General features: G+C 45.7%; 1 protein-coding gene across 1 annotated transcript; it reads right to left on the minus strand.

Moving 5' to 3' along the window:
- Nucleotides 1-88: 88 nt before the first annotated feature.
- On the minus strand, nucleotides 89-20811 carry OASL (2'-5'-oligoadenylate synthetase like). Its single transcript, XM_022550864.3, has 6 exons — nucleotides 20331-20811; nucleotides 14782-15064; nucleotides 13190-13365; nucleotides 6051-6292; nucleotides 3675-3822; nucleotides 89-1096 (listed from the first exon to the last, which is right to left on the minus strand). Exons 1-6 carry the CDS (start codon nucleotides 20526-20528, stop codon nucleotides 542-544), a joined length of 1602 nt encoding a protein of 533 aa, XP_022406572.1. The 5' UTR covers nucleotides 20529-20811; the 3' UTR covers nucleotides 89-541.
- Between the last annotated feature and the right edge of the window lie 5906 nt (nucleotides 20812-26717).

Below are 26717 nucleotides of genomic sequence, written 5' to 3' on the forward strand. Positions count from 1 at the left end.
CCTCACTTTCCAGAGTTGAGAGGCTCAAATGTTTAAGCAATAATGCCAGGACAGCCTTAGCATCTGTGGAAATAAATGAAGACCATCCGAAAGAGAACAAAGATTATTTATTCCCAACTTGCTATAGCCAGGGAATCAGCCACCATCTGTTGCCTTTGGCAGAGACTCCAATGCAAGCAGGGCTGTGGGACAGCTTTATAGTGGGAAAAAGGGAAGGCTTCAGGCATACCCTGACTGAGGCTGTTTGCACAGGGAAGCTGGAGGCGGGCTAAGCAGAAGCAGGCTGTCCTATGTGATTGGTTAGGGAGCTTGTTTGGCTTTCTTTCATCGATCCTAAATTGGAAGGGAGGGAATAAGGAAGCTGGCAGTTATTGACCAAATCCTGATGGTTTGGGCTTGATTGATGCAGGCATTGTGGTTTGGCTTCGGGCTGGTGGCTGCAGAGCTTGTGGGTTAGAGTTCTATTGTCGAATATGGTCTGGCCATTGTTCGTTTGTATATCTAGTGTCTCATATCCCTCGTCATTCGTCTACTGGCAAGGTTAGGTGGAACTGATGGGGTCTGGATTAAATGGCAAAAATGCACAGAGAGGTCTTTCAGAGGAACGAGCTGGGTTCTTCTTCTTTCCTTCTTTCTTCAGCGTGAGGGTGGTGCTGTCTTGGACACCATAGCTCATCAAACTCCACCCATCCTGCAGGACTTGGCCTTGGAACTCTAGCTGTTGCTCCTCTCTGTGCAGCCCCTCCTTGACTTCAATCTGCAGCTTCAGGTTCAGGACAAGGCTTTCAGGGTAAATGGCATAGGCATGGCTCCCACCACTGGGATTCTTCACAAAGACCTGGATCTCAGGGGAGATGGTCTGCAGCAGACAGATGCGAGTGTTGGAGAAAACCCCGTAATCAGCCAAGGAGTACTGGCTACTGAGGAGCTGTCGCTCCCCACCGGGCTCCTGGAAGGACAGACGCTGTAGGAATGTGGAGCCCAGTTTCCACTGGATCTTCCTCTTAACCTTCTTTATAGAGTCATAAGGGTTCACCATGATGATGAAATCCGAGAAACCCCACTGCTCCACTGTCAGTTGGATGTCTCGTGCACCCTGGAAGGGAGAGGACAAAGAGGGGTTAAGTCCACACCCCTCTGTCTGAGTACAAAAGTGCCCTTTACCTGTCCTCATCTTTACAACGACAGCAGCAGCTGCAAACATTTAGGGGGTTCCAATCACCTTCCGGGCCCTGTGCTGGGTGCCGTTCATCCTCTTCTTAATGTATTTTATTCTCACAGCAGCCCTATGAGGTTGGTTCTGCTATTAGCCCATTTTACAGATGAGGAAACTGTGGCTGAGCAGGGTTATGCCATTTATTGACCATCACAAAAGTAGTGAGGAGCAGAGCAGGTATTTGTTTGTTTTTCTTTCTTCCACATCTTTATTGGAGTATAATTGCTTTACAATGTTGTGTTAGTTTCCGCTGTACAACAAAGTGAATCAGCTATATGTATACATATATCCCCATATCCCCTCCCTCTTGAGCCTCTCTCCCACCCTCCCTATCCCACCCCTCTAGGTTGTCACAAAGCATCGAGTTGATCTCCCTTTGCTATGCAGCAACTTCCCACTAGCCATCCATTTTACATTTGGTAGTGAATATATGTCAATGCTACTCTCTCGCTTCATCCCAGCTTCCCCTTCCCCACCCCCCATGTCCTCAAGTCCGTTTTCTACGTCTGCGTCTTTATTCCTGCCCTGCCACTAGGCTCATCAATACTGCTTTTTCATATTCCATATATATGCGATAGCATACAGTATTTGTTTTTCTCTTTCTGACTTACTTCACTCTGTATGACGGACTCTAGGTCCATCCGCCTCACTCCAAATAACTCGATTTCGTTCCTTTTTATGGCTGAGTAATATTCCACTGTATATATGTGACACATCTTCTTTATGCACTCATCTGTTGGTGGACATTTAGGTTGCTTCCATGTCCTGGCTATTGTAAATAGTGCTGCAGTGAACATTATAGTACATGTATCTTTTTGAATTATGGTTTTCTCAGGGCATATGCCCAGTAGTGGGATTGCTGGGTCGTATGGTAGTTCTATTTTTAGTTTTTTAAGGAACCTCCATACAGTTCTCCATAGTAGCTGTATCAATTTACATTCCCACCGACAGTGCAGGAGGGTTCCCTTTTCTCCACACCCTCTCCAGCATCTATTGTTTCTAGATTTTTTGATGATGGCCATTCTGACTGGCGTGAGGTTTGTGGTTTTGATTTGCATTTCTCTAATGATTAGTGATGTTGAGCATCTTTTCATGTATTTGTTGGCCATCTGTATGTCTTCTTTGGAGAAATGTCTATTTAGGTCTTCTGCCCACACGAGCGGGTATTTGAACTGAGGTCAGCCAGACTCCAAAGTCTGTTCTTCACCACCGGAGGCCACACTCAAGGGCCTGAGAGCCCCAGATGTCTGAAGAGCAACGTCTGGAAGGTGCTGGGGGAGGGGAATGGTGGGCTGACCTCTAGCTGATCCTTTTAAGAAGGAATATAGGCCCAGCATTGCCAAGTCTTCTGATTTGTCAAGATAAAAATCTTTTCGTGATGGTTTTTATATTCAGGAAAAATCCAAAGGCATATACTTTTCAGCCCATCTGTGGGCCTCATATGGCTGGTGGGCCCCCAGTTTGTAATCTCTGCTCCTTATTAGGGAGCCCCTGATTCTGCTTCTGCCTTCTGCTCTAAGCACCTCAGTCTTTTGCACACAACTGTAGTCCTTTGCCCCTCATCCCCTACCCTGACCCTCTCCCTGGATGGAGTACCCTTTGTTCTGAGTGTCTACATCCGTCCTTGGCTTTTAGGGCCCACCTCATGCCTTAATTTCTTCAAGGAATCTTCCTTGGTGACTTATGATGATGACATTTATTTTCCGATTCCACAGCCCCACAAAGACCTGGGTGTGAGTTCTGGCTCTGCTGCTTCTTAGCAGTGTGACCTTGGTTAATTCACTTTACCTCTCTGAGCCTCAATCTCCTCATCTGTAAAATGGGGATAGTAACGATAAAGATAATAATACTACTTGACCTTTCTATTTTATAGACTTGTCCCTGAACAAGTGCTATGCAAATCGTAAAGCACAATGTGAATAAAATAGATTATTATGTTCTTTACCTGTACTGTGGGTTTGGCATCACATTATAATATTATATGGCAGTTTTTTGTTTTCTGAGTATCTTCTCTGGTAATTCTATTTAGCAGTTTTGTGCAAGTTTGCTTCCATCTGGCAAGTTTCTTAAGGGTTGTGGCCACGTCTTATTTCTGAACCATTGTTGCCCCCTTGGTCACCCACCATCAACCCCAAGCCTGGTGCTGGCACAAAACACCTGATTGAATTGACTTGCCTGGGCTCAGCTTATGCAGAGAATGACTGAGAGCAAAGAATCCCAGTGATTCTTTGGTAGGTTATGGGAAGAAGAAAAAACAGGAAAACAAGAATTTGAAGATAAGGAACCTGAAGCTCAGACAGTTGAATAATTTCCCCAAGTTCACAGAGCTGGTAGGTGGTGCAGCCAGGCCTCAAACTGACACTAAAGTCCTCTTGGCTCCATCGACACAGAATTAAATACTATGCAGTTATCTCATTCTGAGCTTCAAGCTCCTGGCAGCACAGAGAGGAGCCATTACCTTCACGTTCCATCTGGGGACTGGGTTATCATAGTTGTCATAGCAACAGTCCTGTTTCAGGCACTGGCAGGCCCTCTGAGCAACTATGTCCCATCTGTAGCCTTTTGCCACATTGTGGGTGGGGTCAGCCGGATCCAGGATGATAGGCCTGCAACACAGAGAGAAGGCGCCCAGGTTCTTTCTGGTTTGGAGGCCCGCAAGCCAGAAAGAAACCTTCTTGGCAATCATCTGAGCATCTGCTATGTCCAGAGCCCAGGACTGTCAGTCTAGGAGGGCCCAAAAATATTGCCGGAGAGTAACAGAATGGAGAGGATTCTGTTTCCAAGAATTCCTCTTGGGCAGAGTACTTTAGGTGTTTGCAAGGAATTTTTGAGGTGTACGGAGGGTGAGAGCCCCAAAGGCATGCTGGAACAGTAACAGCAGCCCACTCAGGCAGGTGGGCCTCAAGTTCAGAGCTTTCATTTTGCTGAACAGGCTACATAAGTGAGTTCAAGGCTAGAGCTGCTGAATTGCTTTGGATGACAGTAACACCACCACCACTATTTACTGATGTTTATTGAGGCATGGGCTCAAACCCTATGTGAATTAACCTATTTTAATCCCTACAGCAATTCTATAAGGTAGGGCCTATGATGATGATGGTGGTGATTTTCCCCCATTTTATAGATGAGGAAACTGAGGCACAGACCTCCCTAGGTTATCCCTAGGGATTCTTACCCATCTCCTCTGCCTCAACAGAGGAGAGGTTGGGCTGTCTCCAAGCATCTCTCCTCTAGGTAAATGTTGAATAAATACTTTAAAGAATATTGGCTTGAAGGGGGTCTAATAGCCTATTTGGGTTGCTTGGGGTGACCACATGTGCTGGATGGCAAGCCCATGATCAAGACCCGGCCCTTGTACTCCAGGAGCTTTTGACTTAGGTGGGAGCTGAGATTTTTATCTAAGTGACACAATGTGATAGCAGGCTACTGACATGAACTAGACACCTTAGGCTCCATGCTCTCAACTCCCAACATCCCTGACTCCCTGAATGGTCCTGCCTCATTTAGAGTAATAACATGCTGACCTATAGGGTGGGGTCACCTGACCCAAAGGGACCCACCAGGTGACCTGATATGCAGGCCCTGTGCCCAGAGATCAGACTTGTTCCCTCTGGAGTTTGGACCAGGAATGATGGAGGTTCCTCATCAACTAGGAGTAAGAGGGGAGCCGAACAGGTGTGGAGAGAGAAGCAGTGAGAGGAAAGGGTGCACGTGGGCAATAAGAGTGAGCAACAGAGAGAAGGGGAGTCTATAGATTTGCCTCAGGTCCCAGTGGTTTTCCAAGGTCAATTTTCTGGGCATCCTTACAATAAATCCTCTTTTCATTAGGAGGCCAGGTTTTTCTCCGTTGTAAAAAAAGACCCGACACTCGCATAAGGGAATAATAAACAACCTTGCGATATTGCTTGCATTGACCTAAAACTTCTAATGTAAAGAGATGTCCCAGGCTGCGTTCCCCCAGAAGCAGATCCTAAGATCAGGATTTGAGTGCAAGTCATTTATTTGGAAGGAGATACCAGGAAGCACCAATAAGAGAGTGGGAAAGTGAGACAGGGAAGGGAAGGATGCCAGTAAAGGGTATGTGTCTAGGTGATTACCACTGTGAGCAACTGGGGGCTAGTCCCCCAGGCTGGACTCTGGGAAGTAGTAGAGAACATGTGTCCCAAAGAGAGTCCCTCCATCTGAGATCAGGGAGCTGGGGTATTTATACACCAACTTCCACCAGTCACTGGGGGAAGCTGAAAACCCACAGGCAAAGGGACGCATGTGCTGACAGCTGGAGGTTGAACCAGCCTTCCTGGAAACAGTAAAGGCCCAGGGGATACGAATGGGTACAGGCAGCATGTGCTACAACATTTATCTGGCATCTACCATAGGCTAGATACTGTAGGCCCTTTACAAATATTTTGTCTGACTCTCCCAACAATCCTGCATGTTTGGTGCCAATTATTCCTGTTTTACAGATGAGGAATAGAGATGAGAAAATGGTGGAGCTGGGCTTACACTTGGGTCTCCCTGGTTCTTTCCAGTTTCCCGTGCTGTCACTAAAAAGCTAAGGTAGCTTAGCTTTTCTGAAATGTTTTTCTGAAATGGTCTTCTGAGGGCAAGAGGGCTAAGGTAGGGTGGGGTGGTGGCTCGAGGAACAAGGAAAAGGCTTATAGCCTCTAAGGTCCTTGCAATTTTGAAAGGCAGTCACCTTGAGATGTCAAGTGTGTCAGGGTGAGATATCAGCTTTCCTACTTAATAAAGCCCACCCAGAAAACTTGATACCGCCTCTCCCTTAATTCTCTTTCTTTTCTCTTCGAGATGTGGTTGGCATGCAGTGATCTAGTACCTCTCTTTTTTGAGCTGTTTTCTGACAAAGTCCTCAATGATCGGGTTCTGGAACGTGTAGTAGTCGGTCCAGTAGACACAGAGTAACTTATACTGCTGAAGCAGTCTCATCACGGTGGCCAGGCCGCTGTCCAACCCGAAACATGCCTCCTCCTGAGTACCCACTTCCCAGGCGTAGATGGTCAGTAGCTCAAGGGCATAGAGAGGGGGTAGCTCGGCCCTAAGGCACCAGGATTTCACGCACTGTTGAAAGACATGGGAAGAGAGAGCGAGACCCCAAGATTCCTTATAAGGATGACATTGAACCAGAAACTAGAAAAGTCCAAGTTGTGGTCCCAGCTCTGCTACCTAATGGCTGCGTAGTCTTGACCAAGTCACTTTCCCTCTCTGGCCCTAAATGGGTTTCTCCATTTTAGAATTAAGCAGCTAGGTTACTCCAGTTGGTTTCAAACTGTGCTTGACATAACTCCCGGAAATGGAGTGATAAAGGGGTGTCCCAAGGAGTGAGCAGGTTGGGCTCTGTCATCAGCACTCCAGCCTAAGCAGCTCCATTTTAATCTATTTAGGCTTCTGAAAGATTTTTTTTTTTTTTTTTGTGGTACACGGGCCTCTCCCTGTTGTGGCCTCTCCCGCTGCGGAACACAGGCCCCAGACACGCAGGCTCGGCGGCCATGGCCCACGGGCCCAGCCGCTCCGCGGCACGTGGGATCCTCCCAGACCGGGACACGAACCCGCGTCCCCTGTATCGGCAGGCGGACTCCCAACCACTGTGCCACCAGGGAAGCCCCCTTAAAGATTTCTTTTAAAGAAAAGTCTTAGCTAAAGAGAAAAAAAATAGTATGCGTGTGTTGGGGGACTATAGGACTAGGTAATAGCTGAGAATCCATGGTGAACATTAGGGTTGCCTCTCTAACAGGCGTTTCTTCCTTCCCCATTGTATAGTAGCCATGCTGTTTGGATGGAATTGACCCAATCCTCCTCTCCAGGGTTGGCCCTGACAGGATAGGGTCACCAGTATAAACCTATTCCCCTTGCCAAGTGATTGGTTCAAGAGAAGCTTTGTAATCTAAGTTGGCTTAATTTGAGTCAAGCCTAGTTCTTTTGTTCAGTGGTTGAAAGAAGAGAAGTCCTCTCTTGTATGTGGATGTGAGGGCAGGAACAGATGTGGCCATTTTGCCACCATGAGGGAAGCCAGCCTGTGGACCAAGGTGACATATAGAATTGAGAGACGCTGAGAGTATTACAGAGAAACTGAGCTGGAGCATTCATCAAACAATGCCTGAAGCCTCCTCTCCACTGCTGTGGGTTTTCACACATAAGCTGATAATTCTCTTTATTGGTTAAGCCAGTTTGAGTTGGTTTTTCTGTTTTTCTGTTACTTGAAAAAGAAAGCATCTTAATGGATACCAGTCACCTCCTGTCTAAAGAACCTCTCTAACATTGAGCTAGGAAATGAAAATTTCTGTCAAACATCCAGCTATTTAGTTTGTGGAAGCAAAACTGACATCTTGTCCTGTGGCCATTATAAATAAGTTTTATATCACACCCCTCAAAAAGACAAAAACCCACTTTGACCTTGAAACAAACAGAAACGAGGCCATCTGGTCTAGTTCCAGTCCCCAAAATAAATGAAACCTGTGCCTTTCCTGTAACTAACAAAAACAACTTTATCCTTGACTTTAAAATGTTTTTAATTGATTTCAAACTTATTTATACATTAATGAATTTGTTTTTGTAACATTTTGTGAATTCACATCTCACAAAGCTGTAAATCTTAACTAATAAAATTATAATTTTTTTAAGAATGTAAACTCATGACAAGACAATTTATTTTCTCCAATACTAGTGAAATTTTACTAGCGAGATTCTTAAAATTTACATGACAAAGAAAATGCAGAATGCCTGTAATCATAAGATGTAAGCCTTAGGAAAAATGAGCCGTTCATTTCTTTTAGGACTTTTGATAGACTATTTAATGGTACATTAAAAAAAAAAAAAAAAGAGCAAACCAGAAGAAAAGATGTATGTTCCCTTCCAGTGCTGATTTATGTTAGTGATGCTCTGATTTCTCCATATTTTGGATTTCTCTGACTTTTGCGAAGTTGCAATACTTCATGACCTTTCTAGATCTGATAAGCATGTGAGAAATTTGCTATTTTTCCACCATCAACAGAGATGAACTATAAACCTAGTAATCTTGGTAATCGTTTTTTCTTTAAACGCCTATTATACATATTTTTTATTGGATTAAGCCTTTCCTTCTGCAGTCTGATTCCCTTGCAACTTCTCTGCAAGTTCTTATTTAATGAATGACTTTTTATCTCTTGTTTCTGGTTGCAGCTGGAGGTTCCACTGAGACTGTTCCAAAACTGAGTAAACTGTGTTGCCTGAGAAATGCGCCCCATGGGCTGTTTACATTCAGACGTGCCCCTTTTTTCAATTCCGAGGGTGAATCTTGTATGACAATAGCTTTTATTCTTCTGATGTTTCTCTCCTCCCTCCCCACGTCTACTCTGTTTTTATTTCTGATTCTAGATTGTCTGATTCTTGGACAAGTCTGATTCTGGTTCTTGTACCTATTTGCATGGGGCCACTTATGTCCCCACTGATGACTACAATCGGTGACTCTGCTTTTATGGTTTGACCATCTGGTGGTCTCTGTCGGGAGACGGATGATAGGAAGTTATTCTCTGCTGAGTGGCAGTCGATGAGAGTTTGATTGTATTTTGTGTTTCTCTCTCTCTCTCTCTCTCTCTCTCGCTCTCTCTCTCGCTCTCTTTTGGTCTGTTTGTCTTGAGTATTCAGATATCTCCTGGGAGCCCTGTTATTGTTGTCTTGTATGCCATTATGAATTTAAATCACTCAAAAATTGGGGGGTAGGGGTGCGGTGTGTGCACGCACACACATATGATTCCTGGAAAACAGCCCTGTAAAATTAGGAGCTGATGGACTGTTAGATTTTATGCTGTGTTTATTTTGGACCCGTAATTAAAATAGTAAAATCACAGCTGCCAATTCTTTTTGTTTTTATGTATGTAAATGAAAAAAAAAAAGGATTTCATAAAAGAATGGTCTGATTACAATATAATCTATCTGCCAGCAAATCTCTTCCCCCCAACTCCACTATGGGAAATTTATGAAGTGTAATAAATTCGTGGATAAAGACTCATATGGCCACCAAAGGGGACTGAGTCAGAATTTCACCAGAATCTTTTATTTCAGAAGTAGGCAACTTCATAAGAGCAGATTGCTTAACAAAATGAGAATTAATTACTCAGGTTAATGTTCTATTGATGACTATGTGAGAGAAAAAAAAAAACACAAAAAACCCTTTCTTTCTTACTCTCCTACCCTCAATATACGGAAATACATGTGCAAACTAAGATACATTCTGTAAATGATATATTATTCCAACTGACACCTCAGAATAAAAAAAATCCCTATAAAAATTCCTATTATAGGGCTTCCCTGGTGGCGCAGTGGTTGGGAGTCCGCCTGCCGATGCAGTGGACACGGGTTCGTGCCCCGGTCCGGGAGGATCCCACATGCCGCAGAGTGGCTGGGTCCGTGAGCCACAGCCACTGAGCCTGTGCGTCCGGAGCCTGTGCTCCGTGGCAGGAGAGGCCACGGCGGTTAGAGGCCCGCGTACCGCAAAAAAAAAAATAAATAAATATATAAATTCCTATTATAGATTATGAACTAACTAATCCTCAGGAAAACAAAGATAATTATTCTGTAAAATAATAGCATATGTAAATTGGCCTTGCTTATAAAACTATTCAGAATGATGGCTTAATATTCACGAAGTGTCTTTATTAAGTTCCTTTTCAGGAATATGTAGCGTTTACATACGTTCAAAAAATCTGTCCTCCTTCCTACCAGGATAGAATTAGATAAATCAAGAATAAATCGGAACTTTCCTGGTGGCTCAGTGGTTAAGAATCCGCCTGCCAATGCAGGGGACACGCGTAGGAGCCCTGGTCCAGGAAGATCCCACATGCCACATAGCTACTAAGCCTGTGCGCCACAACTACTGAGCCTGCGCCCTGGAGCCTGCGAGCCACAACTACTGAAGCCCGCGCGCCTAGAGCCCGTGCTCCGCAATAAGAGAGGCCACCGCAATGAGAAGACCGCGCACCGCAACGAAGAGTAGCCCCAGCTCGCCGCAACTAGAGAAAGCCCACGGGTAGCAACGAAGACCCAACGCAGCCAAAAATAAATAAATAAATTTAGTTTTTTTAAAAAAAGAATAAATCAAATGTATAAGTAAACTTGTATTCATGTCAGAAATCTCATCCAATTAAGTATGATAATCCCACGGTTAAGAATCAGACACAGGGAATTCCCTGGTGGTCCAGTGGGTAGGACTCATCCTTTCACTGCAGGGGGCACGGTTCCATCCCTGTTAGGGGAAATAAGATCCCGCATGCCGCATGGCACGGCCAAAAAGGAAAAAAAGGATCAGACAGAAAAGGACAAATATTGTATGACTCCACTTATAAGAGGTCCCTAGAGCGGTCAAGTTCATAGAGATAGAAAGTAGAATAGAGATTACAGGGCTGGAGGGAGGGTAGAATGGGAGGTTATTGTTTAATGGGTATAGTTTCTGTTTTGGATGATAAAAAAAGTTCTGGAAATAATGGTGATATTTACACAACATTGTGAATGTAATTAATGCCACTGACTTGTACACTTAAAATGGCAAAAGACAAAAAACCCTCCAAAACAAAACAAAAAAACAACCAAACAAAACACTTATGTCAGAAGCTCAGCCAAAACACTGGGGAAAGCCCCATCTTTTTCCCAAAATGGAACTGAATTAAATACTTCAAAAGATAGAACATAAACATCAGCTTGTTGGTAAATTAAAACACAAAAGAAATCAAGGACAGCTCTTCACATGGGGAAATGATGCTCAAAAGTCCCTCTTGGAAACTGATACTGTTGCAAGGCTTATGAAAGCCCAGAATTATAGATAGTCAAAGTAACACTTTTTGGTTTATCATGAGCATGCACAAACTTGGGCATCTCTGAGATCAGTGATATTCTTACAGTTAACATTTGGTGAATAGAACCCAGAGAAGCTCACTTACATGTTCCTTGGTCCCTGACCCCAGTAGATGAGTTGGTAAGAATCATAAAATAATTTTGAACCATGAAAGTGAATGACAATTCCTGTGATGTTACGTTTCCAGACAAAAATGAACTATCAACCTTTTTAGCATCACGGGATTCTAGTTTTGTTTAACATACAATATGAACTCTTTGTGTCCTTAAGTATTGATCAACAAACACATCTTGTAACACTTAGCTAAATAAAAGTTCTCAAATAAAAGAAAACATCAAATTAATAATACTGAATCAGGGACTTTCCTGGTGGCACAGTGGTTAAGAATCCGCCTGCCAATGCAGGGGACACGGGTTCGAGCCCTGGTCAGGGAAGATCCCACATGCCGCGGAGCAACTAAGCCCATGCGCCACAACTACTGAGCCTGCGCCCTGGAGCCTGCGAGCCACAACTACTGAAGCCCGTGCGCCTAGAGCCCGTGCTCTGCAACAAGAGAAGCCACTGCAATGAGAAGCCCGCGCACCGCGACGAAGAGTAGCCCCCGCTCGTCTGCAACTAGAGAAAGCCTGGGCGCAGCAACAAAGAACCAACACAGCCAAAAATAAATAAATAAATAAATAATAACACTGAATCAAAAAACTGTTTCAAAAAACCATATGCAGACAAATTCTTGTCTTAGAGGCAGAAACTTTTGGGGTTTTTTTGTTTGCTTGTTTGTTTTTGGGCACATGGGGATCTTGGTTCCCTGACTAGGAATCAAACCTGTGCCTCCTGCAGTGGAAGCATGGAGTCTTAACTACTGGATCGCCAGGGAAGTCCCTTAGTGGCAGAGACTTGAACAAAGAAAGGGCTATAGAAGTAAAGCTGATACGTTGTTCTGCGGACATTACAATAAATGTTCAAGTCATATACAGGAAGAAAACACTTTGTACACTTAGACAGACAGACAAACAAAGCAAACAGATCATTTTGTTGAGTTCTAGCTCTCCAAATCCACAAAACCTTGGATCAATTCCTCTTAAGTGACTGACTGACCAAAAAAACCAATTTCATTCTTGGCTTCGGTGATGCTAACATCTGAAGATACATCACAACCTTGGTAGAAGTGATAATCATGCAAGAAGATGACTGCTTTTCCACCATAAACATACTAACTATAAACTAACTTTGGTAATATTCTGATTTTTATCTTTAAATACTTTTTTTTTCTTTTTGGACTGGACTGGTCTTTCTAAAATCTGACCCTTACCATTTTTTTAAAAATAAGAAAGCATCTTTTTTCTTTCTTTCTCATTTTTTGTTTGTTTCTGAGTCTTCCTTTCATAAGTTCAGATGACATGTTCATCTGGGTAGTTTGAAATATACCTGATACCATGCAGACATCATATGTGAAATCTAAAAAGTAGCTGCTGTGGATGTACTCACTCAGTAATGATCATGAGACTCAGGAACTCAATCATTTGGAGGGGGAATTGGTGCAGTGTGGAATTAAACGAATTTTTCCGCTTGTTAGTCCTTAATCAGCTGAGATTAATGTCCAGAGAGCCCAGAGAAGTTGGCCTTAGCAAGCACTGGACTTTAGCTGGACCATTACAAGCACTCGTTCTTCGAAATACAGTACGTTCCTTATTTCTCTCCTTCCTCCTCTGTTTCTTTCTCCTCCCCCTCCTCTCCTTCCTCCTTCTTCATCTGCATCTTCTGCCAGGTTCACATTTTAAAAGGTGAGCCTTAGGCTTCCCTGGTGGCGCAGTGGTTGAGAGTCCGCCTGCCGATGCAGGGGACACGGGTTCGTGCCCCGGTCCGGGAAGATCCCACATGCCGCGGAGCAGCTGGGCCCGTGAGCCATAGCCGCTGAGCCTGCGCGTCCGGAGCCTGTGCTCCGCAACGGGAGAGGCCACAACAGTGAGAGGCTCGGTACCGCAAAAAAAAAAAAAAAAAGGTGAGCCTTCTCTCGCACCCCACCTCCATTGCCTCTTGGTGCAGTTTCCCAAGATGACAGATATGGTTCCTGCTTTTTCTTCCCCTCCCTCCTCCATCTTCCGCTCCTGCCCCCAGCCCGGCAGCCTCCTCACCTCCAGGTACCAGTGTTTTACCAGCCGCAGGAGGCTCTTCAGCTTGGCGGGCCGGTGTTTCACGAAGTTTCTCTGCAGCTCGCTGAAGGATGGGGAGAAACGTCCAGGGGAACCGCAGGCCTTAATCAGACTCACATAGACCTCTGGGGAGGGATGAGAGTTGGGAACAGAAGGCCCTGAAGAGAGAGGAGGCGAAGGGGAGAGAGTGAGGGTTCAGGAAGCCCCAGGTTGCTGACTACTCCATGGGGGAGAGACTGGTAATTATTGGAGTATCTCTCCAGGGAGACCTGGGACCACATAGCTTAAGAGACTAACAGTTTGCCTTCTTGGTTGTCCTTCTGGAGAATCAAAAGTGAGTTTTCCAGAAACAGACTCACAGGCATAGAGAACAGACTTATGGTTACCAAAGGGGGAGGGTGGGTGGGGGAGGGATGGATTGGGAGTTTGGGATCAGTAGATGCAAACTATTATACATAGGATGGAGAAACAACAAAGTCCTACTGTACAGCACAGGGAACTAGATTCAATATGCTGTGATAAAACATAATGGCGTATATTATGGATAACTGACTCACTTTGCTGTACAGCAGAAATTAACACAACATTGTAAATCAACTAGACTTCAATAAAATACATTTTTTTAAGTGGGTTTTCTATTCCTCAGGCTACTCAAGGACTATTGTCCTCTCTTGATGTGCCCAACACCCTCAGTTTCCCTTAATGTCTGTTTTGGATCTCTCAGCGATTTATATGAAGCTTCCATCACTATAGGGAAGGACTAATTCCATATAAGAAAGCTGGGCTCAGAGAGCACGTTTGCTGAAGGGTGGGGCGTACATCACTAATGCCTCCCACTGTCTCTTTCTGGCTCAGATGGGATCCCAATTCTGACACTTTCTCCATGGAGCAACTCCCAGCAGCCACTCTAGTTAAGAGGAGCCAGTGCACCAGATGAAAGCTGGATCATCTGAGCTTGTAGCTGATACCGTTACTAGTGCCATCGGTGCTCCTGGGAAGCAGCTCTCAGCCAATGGCTGATGGGAAGCAGAAGCTGGTGGATGAAACACTCAACAACCCACTTGGGAGACGTGCTCTGCACTTTTCCCAGAGCTCTGCAGGGCACAAGCCCAGCTGCTCAGCACGGTGACTAGTTCAACCTGCATCTTGTTGTGCTCCCCGCCTTCCGTCTCACTCCCCTGCTTCCCCACCAGCATCTCCTGGGACTGCTTATCCTCACATCCCTGTCTCAGGCTCTGCTTCCGGGAAAGCACAGACAATGACAGGCCCCCGCCCCCGGGGTAAATGTTTCAGAAGCTCCCAGGGTTGCTCTTACTCCTTCCCCTCCATGGCTCTCACTTCCTCTCCAATCATATATTTATCTGCGTGATTCTTTGATAAATCTGTTTCCTAAGTTGAGCCACAGGACAGCCAGAGTTGAGTCAGTCCCAGGCACTGTGGTCACCCAGCACCCAGCACAGGACGTGGGTTGAATGGGTGAATACAGGTGTCTGCACGTGGCCACGAAGGAGAGGTGAGGAAGCTGCGGGTCCCCCGGGAGGGTGGTCGTGTGAGTCTGGTGGGCTTCCGCTTACCCAGGACCCTGTAGGCCGGCACGATGGTGACAGTGATGGGCTCCGCAGTCTCCCAGGACTGGATGGTGAAGGCGACAGCAGAGTGGACTCCCTGGACCAGCCTCAGGTCCTGGAGCTGGAGGCTCAGGAGGTCCTGGCAATACCTGAGCTTTTCACATAGCAGGCTCAGAATGTCGTCGTGGTGCCTGGCCTCCTCCTGGAAGCTGTGGAAACCACTCAGGAGCATCACCAGCTCCACCTCTGAGCTGTCCCTGAGCACTGTGCCGTTCCCGAAGGAGCCCACCTGCAGAACACAGAGTCCCGTCACCCCGAGGCCACTGCCTGGACCAGGCAATCCCTGATGCTCTTTCCACGGATGATCGCCACCGCCCTGAGGGATGGGCGGGGAGTATTTCCTTTTTTAAAAATTATTTATTTATTTATTTTTGGCTGCATTGGGTCTTCTTTGCTGCGTGCGCGGGCTTTCTCTAGCTGTGGTGAGCGGGGGCTACTCTTCATTGCGGTGCACGTGCTTCTCATTGCGGTGGCTTACTCTTGCTGCGGAGCACGGGCTCTAGGCGTGCTGGTTTCAGTAGTTGTGGCATGCAGGCTCAGTAGTTGTGGCTTAGTGCCTCTAGAGCGCAGGCTCAGTAGCTGTGGCGCACGGGCTTAGTTGCTCCGCAGCATGTGGGATCTTCCCTGACCAGAGATCAAACCCGTGTCCCCTGCATTGGCAGGCAGATTCTTAACTACTGTGCCACCAGGGAAGTCCGGGTGGGGAGTATTAACATCCCTTCTTTACAGGAGACAAAGCGGGGATGTGGAGAGGCAAGCCTCTCGTCCAGGGTCACACAGTGGGTGCTTCCAACCAGGCAGCCAGACTCCACAGCCCACGCTTCTTATTTACTCCACTGCCTCGCTTCCAAGACTCAGCCTTATCTGCAGAGTGATCCCCACTCCAAGGGAACAGTCATCCTCCACAGGGTGGTGGTTGGAGGATTCTGGCGGGGGTGGATGTCTGAATAATTTCATGACATTAAAAAGGGGGGCACAGGGACTTCCCTGGTGGTCCAATGGGTAAGACTCCGCCCCCCCCAATGCAGGGTGCCCAGGTTTGATCCCTGGTTGGGGAACTAGATCCTGCGTGCATGCCGCAGCTAAGAAGTCTGCGTGCCACAACTAAGATCCCGCCTGCGGCAACTCAGACCTGGCACAGCCTAAATTAATAAATAAATGAAGAAATAAATATCTAAAAAATAAAATAAAATAAAAATAAAAAGGGGGGCACAGGATTGCCTGGTGGATGAGAACCGCGGGCTGGGGAACAGGGCCGCCTGACCATGACCTCGCCCCGTGCCCCTGTTTCTCAGTTGCATCATCCTCTGAACGCTGCTCATCTGGAACCTCAGAGTAATGACGGCACATGAGTCACTGGCTGATTGGGAGGATTCGACAAGACAATGTGTGCCAAGGGCTTGCCGTGGTGCCTGGCACACAGGAAGTCAGCAATATATCCCTCTTCCTTCTCCTGCTCTACTCGACCTAGATCATCTCTTCTGCTGCCTGGAGTTCAGCTTCCCCATCTGAATTGAAGGAGCCTGAGCTGGATGATTTTGAAAGGGTCTTTTTGATGTTCTGAGATCCTAAACTTGCTCTTCAGCGCTGTGGCCTCCGGTATACAAAGTCCCCCAACTCTCTGGCCTTCTCTCTTTCTCACTCCAGGTCGGGAGGTGGAATTGCCAGGGATGCCTCAGACCTCAGGTCGGCTACCTCTGGTGGTGGGTGGAGTCAAGGAACATTGATGATGACCCAGCTGCCGCCAGTTGAGCCCTCGCTGTGCCTGGCACCACTGAAAGCCCTTTATACACACAATGTCTTTTAATCCTCACCCCCATTAATTGAGGTGGGGGGACTAGTATGATTATCCCCATTGTACACATGAGAAAAGGAAGGCAGTTGGGGGTTAATCAACTTGCCACGGGCTCACAGCCAGGACTGATAGTCACAGTCAGATAGAGGGTCAGAACACCAGGTGTGGTGGTTCTACCTCTTTCTTCCCTGTGACCCAAGTCTATGTGGCAGGCCCTGCTTCTGTGCAGGAGTCCGCCATCTTTTGTTTCCTCTTCCTTTCCCATTTTCTTTCTCCACCTGCGTTCGGACTCAGCGTTTCTGCCCTATGTGAGAGGGTTGGGAATGGCACTCTGGGTGCGGATGAAGAGCACATCCCGCTGAAGGCTGTGCCTGTGCTGCCCTTCCCACCTTTTCCACTGGTAAGATACAGGCAGAGAGGGAAGAGCGTTCTAGAACAGGCTTCATGACTTGCTTCAGTCCAAACCTATTCAAACCCAAGGACAAACATTCACTCTTGCGGACCAGCACAGCTTAACAGATTTTCAGGGGTGGGGGGAGGGTTTAAAGCCCAAATAAAGTGTTAATTTCTCGTTGGCCAGGGGGCACCAGCCGCCCACACAGGGTGGGCAGGTAGCTCCCTCAGCATCCAAACTCCCTCTGTGGGGAAATGAAACCCACGGGGTCATTTGGAGGAAAGGTGCAGTTTCAATACACCCATACAAAGGGAGTAGAGTCATAAGATTTATTACTTTCAAAAATAGATAGCTGGGCTTCCCTGGTGGCGCAGTGGTTGAGAGTCCGCCTTCTGATGCAGGCGACAGGGGTTCGTGCCCCGGTCCGGGAAGATCCCACATGCCGCGGAGCGGCTAGGCCCGTGAGCCATGGCCGCTGAGCCTGCGCGTCCGGAGCCTGTGCTCCGCAACGGGAGAGGCCACAACAGTGAGAGGCCCGCGTACCGCGAAAAAAAAAAAAAAAGAGAGAGAGATAACTAATGAGAACCTACTGTATAGCACAGGGAACTCTACTCAATGCTCTGTGGTGACCTAAATGAGAAAGAAATCTAAAAAGGAGGGGTATATGTATTTGTATAACTGATTCACTTTGCTGTACAGCAGAAACTAACACAACATTGTAAAGCAGCTATACTCCAACCTAAATTAATTTAAAAAATTTTTTTAATGATTTATTACTTACAGATCCCAGAAGCAAGGGGACACAGTGAGCCGGGGGAAGGGCAGTCTTCCACCCCAGGTCACAAGCCAGCAGGAGATAGAGCAGGGTAGCAAGCACCTAGTACTTACAAGGTGATTGGGGCAGAGGTTACTAACTTTTCACAGGCTTAACTCTAAGTGGTTTTTTTTTTAACACCTTTATTGGAGTATAATTGCTTTACAATGGTGTGTTTCTGCTTTATAACAAAGTGAATCAGTTATACATATACATATGTTCCCATATCTCTTCCCTCTTGCTTCTCCCTCCCTCCCACCCTCCCTATCCCACCCCTCTAGGTGGTCACAAAGCACCGAGCTGATCTCCCTGTGCTATGCGGCTGCTTCCCACTAGCTATCTATTTTACGTTTGGTAGTGTATATATGTCCATGCCACTCTCTCACTTTGTCACAGCTTACCCTTCCCCATCCCCATATCCTCAAGTCCATTCTCTAGTAGGTCTGTGTCTTTATTCCCGTCTTACCCCTACGTTCTTCATGACCTCCTTTTTTTTTTATTTCTTAGATTCCATATATATGTGTTAGCATATGGTATTTGTGTTTCTCTTTTTGACTTACTTTGCTCCGTATGACAGACTCTAGGTCCATCCACCTTGCTACAAATAACTCAATTTCGTTTCTTTTTATGGCTGAGTAATATTCCATTGTATATATGTGCCACATCTTCTTTATCCATTCACCTGTTGATGGACACTTAGGTTGCTTCCATGTCCTGGCTATTGTAAATAGAGCTGCAATGAACATTTTGGTACATTACTCTTTTTGAATTATGGTTTTCTCAGGGTATGTGCCCAGTAGTGGGATTGCTGGGTCGTATGGTAATTCTATCTGTAGTTTTTTAAGGAACCTCCATACTGTTCTCCATAGTGGCTGTATCAATTTACATTAAAAAAAAATTTTTTAAACCCTCTTAGCTCTACATTTAAAAAAAGTTTTATTTATTTATGTTTTTTGGCCACACAGTGCAGCATGCAGAACTTCCCTGACCAGGGATCGAAACTGTGCCTGCTGCAGTGGAAGCTCAGAGTCTTAACCACTGGACCACCAGGGAAGCCCACTCAGTGGTTATATTAAAAGGTTCCACCGGGGAAGGCAAAGCAGGAACCTGTGGGGATACCCTAAACCTATCTAAAAGTCCAGACTCTGAACATCTGGTGTTAGTAGGGTCACCATACTGTAAAATGCCTAGGCAGCCACTCAGAAAAACAAAATCGTTTTCCTCAAAAGTTGTTTTCCTCATCACACCTTTCTAGTTTTGACCTTCTTGCATTATTATCCTAGCTAGGACAGGAGGTGACATGATGCAGCTGCAGGAAGGGCTTGGGGGAAAAAAGCTCAGTGAGGGCAGCCTGGAGTGGAGTAAGATAGATCCTGGTTGAAATCCCAGCTTCACTACTAGCTGTGTGACCTTGGGCAAGTGACCTCATCTCTCTGAGCTTCCATTAAAAAAAAATTCCATTATCAAAAACTTTAAACAGAAAAATAGAAAGAGCATACAATGAACACTTATACATCCACCCAGATTCAACAAGTCTAAACTCTGCCATATTTGCTTCAACTAAGCCACTTTAAAGTAAATTACAGATGCTAAGGACCATCGTCCCTAAGTACTTTAGCATTTGTGTCCAACAAAAGAGAACATTTTTCCCCATAACCACAAAACTATTTCGCCTCAAAGAAAAACAGTTCCCTGGGACTTCCCTGGTGGTCCGGTGGTAAAGAATCAACTTTCCAATGCAGGGAACTCGGGTTCAATCCCTGGTCAGGGAACGAAGATCCTTCATGCTGCAGGGCAACTAAGCCCGCGTGCCACAACTACTGAGCTCCCACGCCTCAACGAGAGAGCCCGTGTGCCGCAAACTACAAAGCCCACACACCCTGGAGCCCACGCGCCACAACTAGAAAGAGAAAACCCGCACGCCACAACTAGAGAGAAGCCCGAGCCCGCACCCTGCAACAAAAGATCCCGCATTGCCACAACTAAGACCTGACGCAGCCAAGAAAATAAATAAATTAAATAAATAAATATTAAAAAAAAATTCCCTTATATATATTATTTAACATTCTGGCCATATTGAAATTTCCCCAATTGTTCCCAAATTATATTTTACAGATGGTCCATTCACACCAAGATCCAATCAGAGACCTTGCATTGCATTTGGTCATTATGGATCTTAAATCACTGAGTTTCCATTCTGCTCATCTGTAAAATGGGAAAAGAATAGTACATACCTCACAGGGTACACAAATTAGACATAATACATGTTAAGGGGTTAGGCTAGTGCATCCAAAAAAGTACACTATTATTATTAGCTCCCTTACTGGACTTGCTCTGCTCAAGGCAGCAGTGCATTGGGATGGAGTGTCTTGAGATGTCAGTAGCATGGGCTAGAGATAATGAGGCAACAGGTCCTAGCATCCTCAGGGATGTAGACCCACAAGCTGCATTTTGCCCAGCCCTGGCCTGGGGATGGAGGGAACCAGTCTCACCTTGACCACCTTCAGCACCCCCAATTCCTGGTCCAGCCCATGCTCCCCTTGGAAGCTCTGCTCCCTCAGGAACTGCTCCACGGTCTGCACAGTCTCCAGCACCTCTTTTTTCCACTTCTGGCTGGGATGTAGGCAGTCAGTCACGAAGGAGTTCAGCCTGGAAGCTGGGGTGACAAACAGCTCCGGGGGCACTGCCATCTCTGTCTTGAGAGTACCACTGGTGGCTAGATATATACCCACACACCTACCCAGCTCCTGGCACACACACTCTTCTTTAAGGGGACTCCTCCTCAGCTGACCTCCAGCACCCTGTGGAATAAAGGACCAGAGTGGAGAGGAAACAAGGGTGTCTGGCTGACCAGGGGATCCTCTTCCTGGAGGCCGTTCACTGCAGCTGGGGTACTGAGGGACACTGGGTGAAACCACCTTCACAGGCGGGGCTTTTAGTCACCCTTTCTGCTGTAGGTTTCGTTTCTCACCTCTTAGTTTCCCTTTTACAACTTGGAAACTGAAACTGGCTTGAGGATGGCCCTGGGAAAGGCAACTCCCCCAGGAGATGGGAGTTGGATGGTATCCACCAATCCCATCCCCACAACCTTGTCACCCGAAACAGGCTCAGCAAGAGCAGTGACTCACTCGAGGTTGGGCTGAACAGTGGGAATTCTAGGGTTCCGCAGAACGAACTCTGGAATTCCAGTCTGCCCTTTGCCAGACTCGTAACCTCTCTGACCCTCACATAAATAATCCTTAAAATGGGTTTAAGAATAATACCTACCCCATAGGTTGTGTGGATTAAGCGTGAGAACATTTAGCAGAGAAAACATTAAGTAAATGCAAGTATTGTTATTCCTTCACTGTACATCTAGTGAGTGCTGGCTGGGTGCCAGACATTGTGCTAAGAAGACAAGGTAAGATGTGGTTCCTGCCCCAGGGGCTCCCAGAGCAGTGGGGGAGACAGAGGAGACACAGAGAGTCCAGTGTCCTGTGTACTAGGAGAAAAGAGGGCACAGAAACCTGGTGGAAATTCAGGCAGAAGAGTTTCTTTGGGGTCACCTGTGGTGTCAGTGAACACCTGCTTGAGATGACTCTTAAAAGACTGGGAATGTGGCCAGGGGACAAAGGGCACAAGACAGGATAAGGCTGAGAAGTGTGAATCATCCTGGTATGTGCCAGGACTCGGCTGTTAGGTCTACGTTGGCTTGGAGGGCAGGGAGGGGAGAGGTGAGAGCTGTGCCTGGACAGGTGGGCAGGGATTGAAACTCGGAATGCCATTCATTCAACAAACATTTGTTGAGTGCCCGCTATGTGTCACACAGGTGTCCTGGGGATACAGCAGTGAATAGGCAAAATTCTCGGACTGCAGAGGGCTTACACTCTAATGGTGGAGACAGATAATAAACAGGATAAATAAGTAACATTATAATAATTAAGACGGTGATAAGTGCTAATCAGGAAAATAAAGCAGGGAAAGAGGTTAAAAGGTACTGACTACGTGTGGGGGATAAGAAGTGGCAACGTTTAGGGGTTCAGTCTCAAAAAAGGTGGTTAGGGAAGGTCTGAAAAGGAGACATTTGAGCAAAGACATGAAGAAGGCGAAGAGTGAGCTGTATGTATGTCAGAGGGAAGAATGAGAGAAGGTAGGACTTCCCTGGTGGTCCAGTGGGTGAGACTCCACTCTCCCAATGCAGGGGGTCCAGGTTGGATCCCTGATCGGGGAACTAGATCCCACATGCATGCCACAACTAAGAGTCTGTATGCGGCAACTAAGAAGTTCACACGCCCCAATGAAAGATCCTGTGTGCCGCAACTAAGACCCGGCTCAGCCAAAAATAAAAAAACATTTTAAAAAATTTTAAAAATAAAAATAAATTTAAAAGGAATGGGAGAAGGAACAGCAAGTGCAAAGGCCCTGTGGTGGCAGTATGCCTGGTGGGATTGAGGAATAGCAGTGTGGCCGGAATGGAATGATCAAGGGGGGAGAGTGGGAGGGGATGAGGTTTGAGTACAAGGGTAGGGGGTAAATTGTGTAGGATCTTGAAGACCACTAAGACTTTGGCTTTTACTCTGATTGAAATGGGGAGCCACTGGGGAATTCCAAGCAGAAGAGGGACATGGATGGACTTTCATTTTAAGAGTATCACACTGGCTGTTCGTGGGAAGATTGGATTAAAAGCAGAGGGTGGGGAGTGGAGGTGAGAGCAGAAGCAGGAATTCAGTTAAGAAGCTACTACAACAGTCCAGACAAGAGATGTGGCGCCTTGGATCAGAATGGTAGCAGTGAAAGGTAGGGAGAAGTGGTATGATTCAATTTTCTTATTATGGAAAATTTCAAACATGAACAAAAGTAGAATAATACAACGAACCTCCACGTACCATCCCCCATCTTCAACAATTATCAACCTGTAGACAGTTTTTTAAATGTTTATTCAGGTCTTCTGCCCATTTTTATTTTTATTGGCTGCCCGGCACGCGGGATCTTAGTTCCCCAACCAGGGATTGAACCCATGCCCCCTGCAGTAGAAGCACAGAGTCCTAACCACTGGACCACCAGGGAAGTCCCAACCTACAGACAATCTTGTTTTAATGATATCTCCATCCACATCTCCCCTCCTGTATTATTTGGAAGTGAATCCCAGACATCATATCATTTCACTGGCTATATTTTGAGTATAAACAGGTCTTGCTAATGGATAGTGTGTGATGTGAGAGAAAAGTTAGAGTCAAGGACCACTCTAAGGCTTTGGCCTTAGCAACTGGAAGGATGGAATTGTCCTTAACTGAGAAGGGAAAGACTGGGCCAGGGCACAGTGTAGCATGAAGGTCGGGAGCTCAGCTTTGGAAGCAAACTTGAGTGTCTAGTGAGATCCAAGTTGGCTAGGGAGTTGCATATTTGAGTCTGGATTTCAGGGACGAAGTCTGGGGTTGAGATACAAATTACCAGCATAGACATATTTAAAGCCATGAGGCTGGATGAGATCACCAAGGGAGTGAGTATAGAGCAAGACAAGAAAAGGACCAACGACTGGGCCCTGAAACACTTAATAGTATTAAGTGATTGGGGAGAGGCAAGCATCCGGCAAACAAGACTGAGAAGGAGTAGCCAGGGAGGTGGAAGAAAAATCAGGCGTGTGTTTTGATAGCCAAGTGGAAACATTGTTCTAGGAAAGAGAAAGTGATCCACTGGGTCACATATCAGGTGAATCTGCGCTGACTTTGTCCTGAGGGCAGGTGGCAAATCAGAGGAGCGACCAGAGGTGAAATGACCATTCTGGAAAGACTGGTCTGGCTGCTTCTGTGGGGAGGATGGATTGCAGGGGGCAGGGGTAGATATGTAGGGAGAGGTGTCAGGACACTGTACAGTGATCCAGGTGAGAGGGAAGGTGACCCGGACTGAGCTGGAGAAGGGATGGGATTCTAGGTCTACCTTGGGGGAAGGGTGAACAGGAGTTGGTGACTATAGGTATGAGGTGAGGGAAAAGACAGGATGGCTATCAGCTCTCCGGCTTGGGTACCTGGGTAATGGATGGAGGGTACTATTAACAAAGGGAGGAAGATACAAGGAGGAGTGGGAAGTGGGGAGGTCTAGAAGGGTAGCTGCTTAAGCCAGAGAGCTTAAAAAAGTTGTCCACATTGCCTAATGCTTCCGATAAGTTCAGGAATACAGGTCTGAGAGGCACTCAAGAGGCTACTGGTGATCATTGTGGGTGAAATGTAAGGGACAGCTGGGAGCAGAAGCCAGATCTTAGGTGCGGGGTTGAAGAGTAAGTTGGGTGAGGAGGATGGAGACCAGGAGTGTAGATAACACTTTCAAGAACTTTGTCGTGAAAGGGAGGAGAGAGACCAGGTGTTAGCTGAGGAAGTGGTGGGGTGGAGGGTGTTTGTTGTCTTAAATACCATTTGGGGGAAAAAAAAAACCCTCAATCATGACACGTTTCAACTTAAACTTTCCAACTGGCTAACCCCAAACGGAAAGAATCATATTTTTAATTACATAAATTCTAAAAGTCTCCATATTTTCAAAGTTTGGTAGTGCCTGGTCCTTAAACAGTCCTATATTATAACAGTTTAAAGAGCAGTGGCAATTTCGCAAACCAAAGTCAACAATAAAGTAAGATTCCAAACATTTGTCCTATGTTTATAATGACAGATAATGAGCTTCAAGGCAATATAAAAGTTATTCAGGGCTTCCCTGGTGGCGCAGTGGTTGAGAGTCCGCCTGCCGATGCAGGGGACACGGGTTCGTGCCCCGGTCCGGGAAGATCCCACATGCCGCGGAGCGGCTAGGCCCGCGAGCCATGGCCGCTGAGCCTGCGCGTCCGGAGCCTGTGCTCCGCAACAGGAGAGGCCACAACAGTGAGAGGTCCGCGTACCACAAAAATAAATAAATAAATAAATAAATAAATAAACTACTGAAAGAAAAGAAATATCAACTCAGAATACTGATGTAGCCAAGATATCCTTAAAGATTGAAGGCAAAACAAAAATGAAAATAAAACAAAGGCTGATGAAGATGAAAGAAGACAAAAGAGTTAATTATCAGGTAGCTAGATATAAAATGATGGGAAAAGAACTTCTTCAGGCTGAAGCGAAATGACACAAGAGTTCCTAAAGTTGGAACATCTTCAGGAAGAAAGAAAGAGGCACAGAAGGGGTAGCATCTGGATAAATGAGATAGCTTAGTTTTCTCCTCTTAAATTATTTTACTATAAGTATGAATTTTGAAGGAAAAAATTATACCACAATCTCAGAAGGTGAAGTTCAATTCATGCTGAGGTATTAATATGACAACTATAACATAAAGAACAAAGGGTAAGGAAATCTATATTGCTGTAAGACTTCTGTAATACATTTTACATTCGTCAAAGCAAAAATTGCACCCAAGGACTTCCTTGGTGGCTCAGTGGTTAAGAATCTGCCTGCTAGTGCAGGGGACACGGGTTCAAGCTCTGGTCCAGGAAGATCCCACATGCCGCAGAGCAACTAAGCCTGTGCGCCACAACTACAGAGCCCGCATCTCCCAACTGCTGAAGTCCACGTCCCTAGAAGCCTGTGCTCTGCAAGGATAGAAGCCACTGTGGTGAGAAGCCTGCGTACTGCAAGGAAGAGTAGCCCCTGCTCTCCACAACTAGAGAAAGCCCAGGCACAGCAATGAAGATTCAGTGCAGCCAAAAATAAATAAGTTAATTAATTAATCTAAAAAATTGCACCCAAAAAAGTTAAATAGGGAAGGAAGATGATATTGAAGACTACAGTAATAAGGGAGAAAGGTCAGGACTCAGTGGGCTCAGCTTCACTGAAACAAAAGGCAGGAGAGTTTCTCAGTGCTGAGGTGGGGTTGATCTATGGGGTGCTTCCAGAGCATTGAGTTAATCCTGAGTTTGCAATTGTTTTTCTCTGTGATTAGGACATCTCTGTGTGCTATTTTGTACCCATCAAAGTTAGGCTCCTACTCTCCAACAGAGACTGGGAAATATATATGGTAGAATGAACGTAAAAGTCAAATGTAACCACTGTTTCTCAATGTTGGCATTTTATGTGTTTTGTACTTGCTTTCTTTTGTTCATTTGAAGTTTGGAAATGTTTGAAGATACACAAGAATAATGATAAGTGCGGGCTTTACTTCTCAGGAAATCACAAATAATTCATATATAATCTTAATATTTCCCCTTCTCATTGTTGTACCACAACTCATATCAGTTTCCTTCATTTTATTCTTTGTATGATGTACAGTCAAGTTTGCTTGCTACAGTTTCATGATTTTTTAAAACTCTGCACTTGTTTATTATTGCAGTTTTTAAAAGTCCATCCCACGGTAAAATCTCTAGGTACAAAGAAACCCCACATGTGTTTTAAAGATAAACTCGTCTTAAGCAAAAAATAATCAGATTTTTTAAAATGAGGATCAGAGGAGACAATAAATAGAAACTAATTGGCCAAAATGGGTACTTTCTAAATCAGAAAACCTTGGCATTTATATATTCTGAAAGTGTTGACTTGAAACAAATAGACTACCCCCAAGCAGCAAGGGAAGGAGAATGCTTTTACAGAGGGGACAAAGAAGTTGGGAGGGCTCTAGTCAAGAGTTCACGGCTTTTCACTGGCTGAGTCTTGCCAGGAAAGAAGAGGAGTCTTTCTTCTTCCTGTTGGGCTCTGCTATGGTCACAGGGCAAGACAGCTCCCCCTCTGGTCTCCCAGCTCTATGTAATTGAGGTTTCCCTTTATTAATTTTTTACACCATGGTCAAGCTTTGAAAACAAGCCTTGTCTTCTCTAGGCGTCTTTGATGAATTAAACAATGGACAAAGTAACGTACAGTACGTCTGTCTGGGTTATAAAATAAATATTAGTAGATAAATACCACCCATTTAATCAATGAATAAAATTACAT

The sequence above is a fragment of the Delphinapterus leucas genome, chromosome 14 (assembly GCF_059928025.1).
Source record: "Delphinapterus leucas isolate spDelLeu-1000000601 "Yukka" chromosome 14, BTC_Dleu_Yukka2, whole genome shotgun sequence".
Taxonomy (NCBI): domain Eukaryota; kingdom Metazoa; phylum Chordata; class Mammalia; order Artiodactyla; family Monodontidae; genus Delphinapterus; species Delphinapterus leucas.

Coding starts and splice junctions, on each gene's coding strand:
- OASL (XM_022550864.3), bottom strand. CDS start 20,528: ATGGCAGTGCCCCCGGAGCTGTTTGTCACCCCAGCTTCCAGGCTGAAC. Junction 13,366..14,781: donor GCCGGCCTACAGGGTCCTGG/GTAAGCGGAAGC, acceptor CTCTCTCTTCAG/GGCCTTCTGTTCCCAACTCT. Junction 3,823..6,050: donor AAACAGCTCAAAAAAGAGAG/GTACTAGATCAC, acceptor TCTGTGTTGCAG/GCCTATCATCCTGGATCCGG.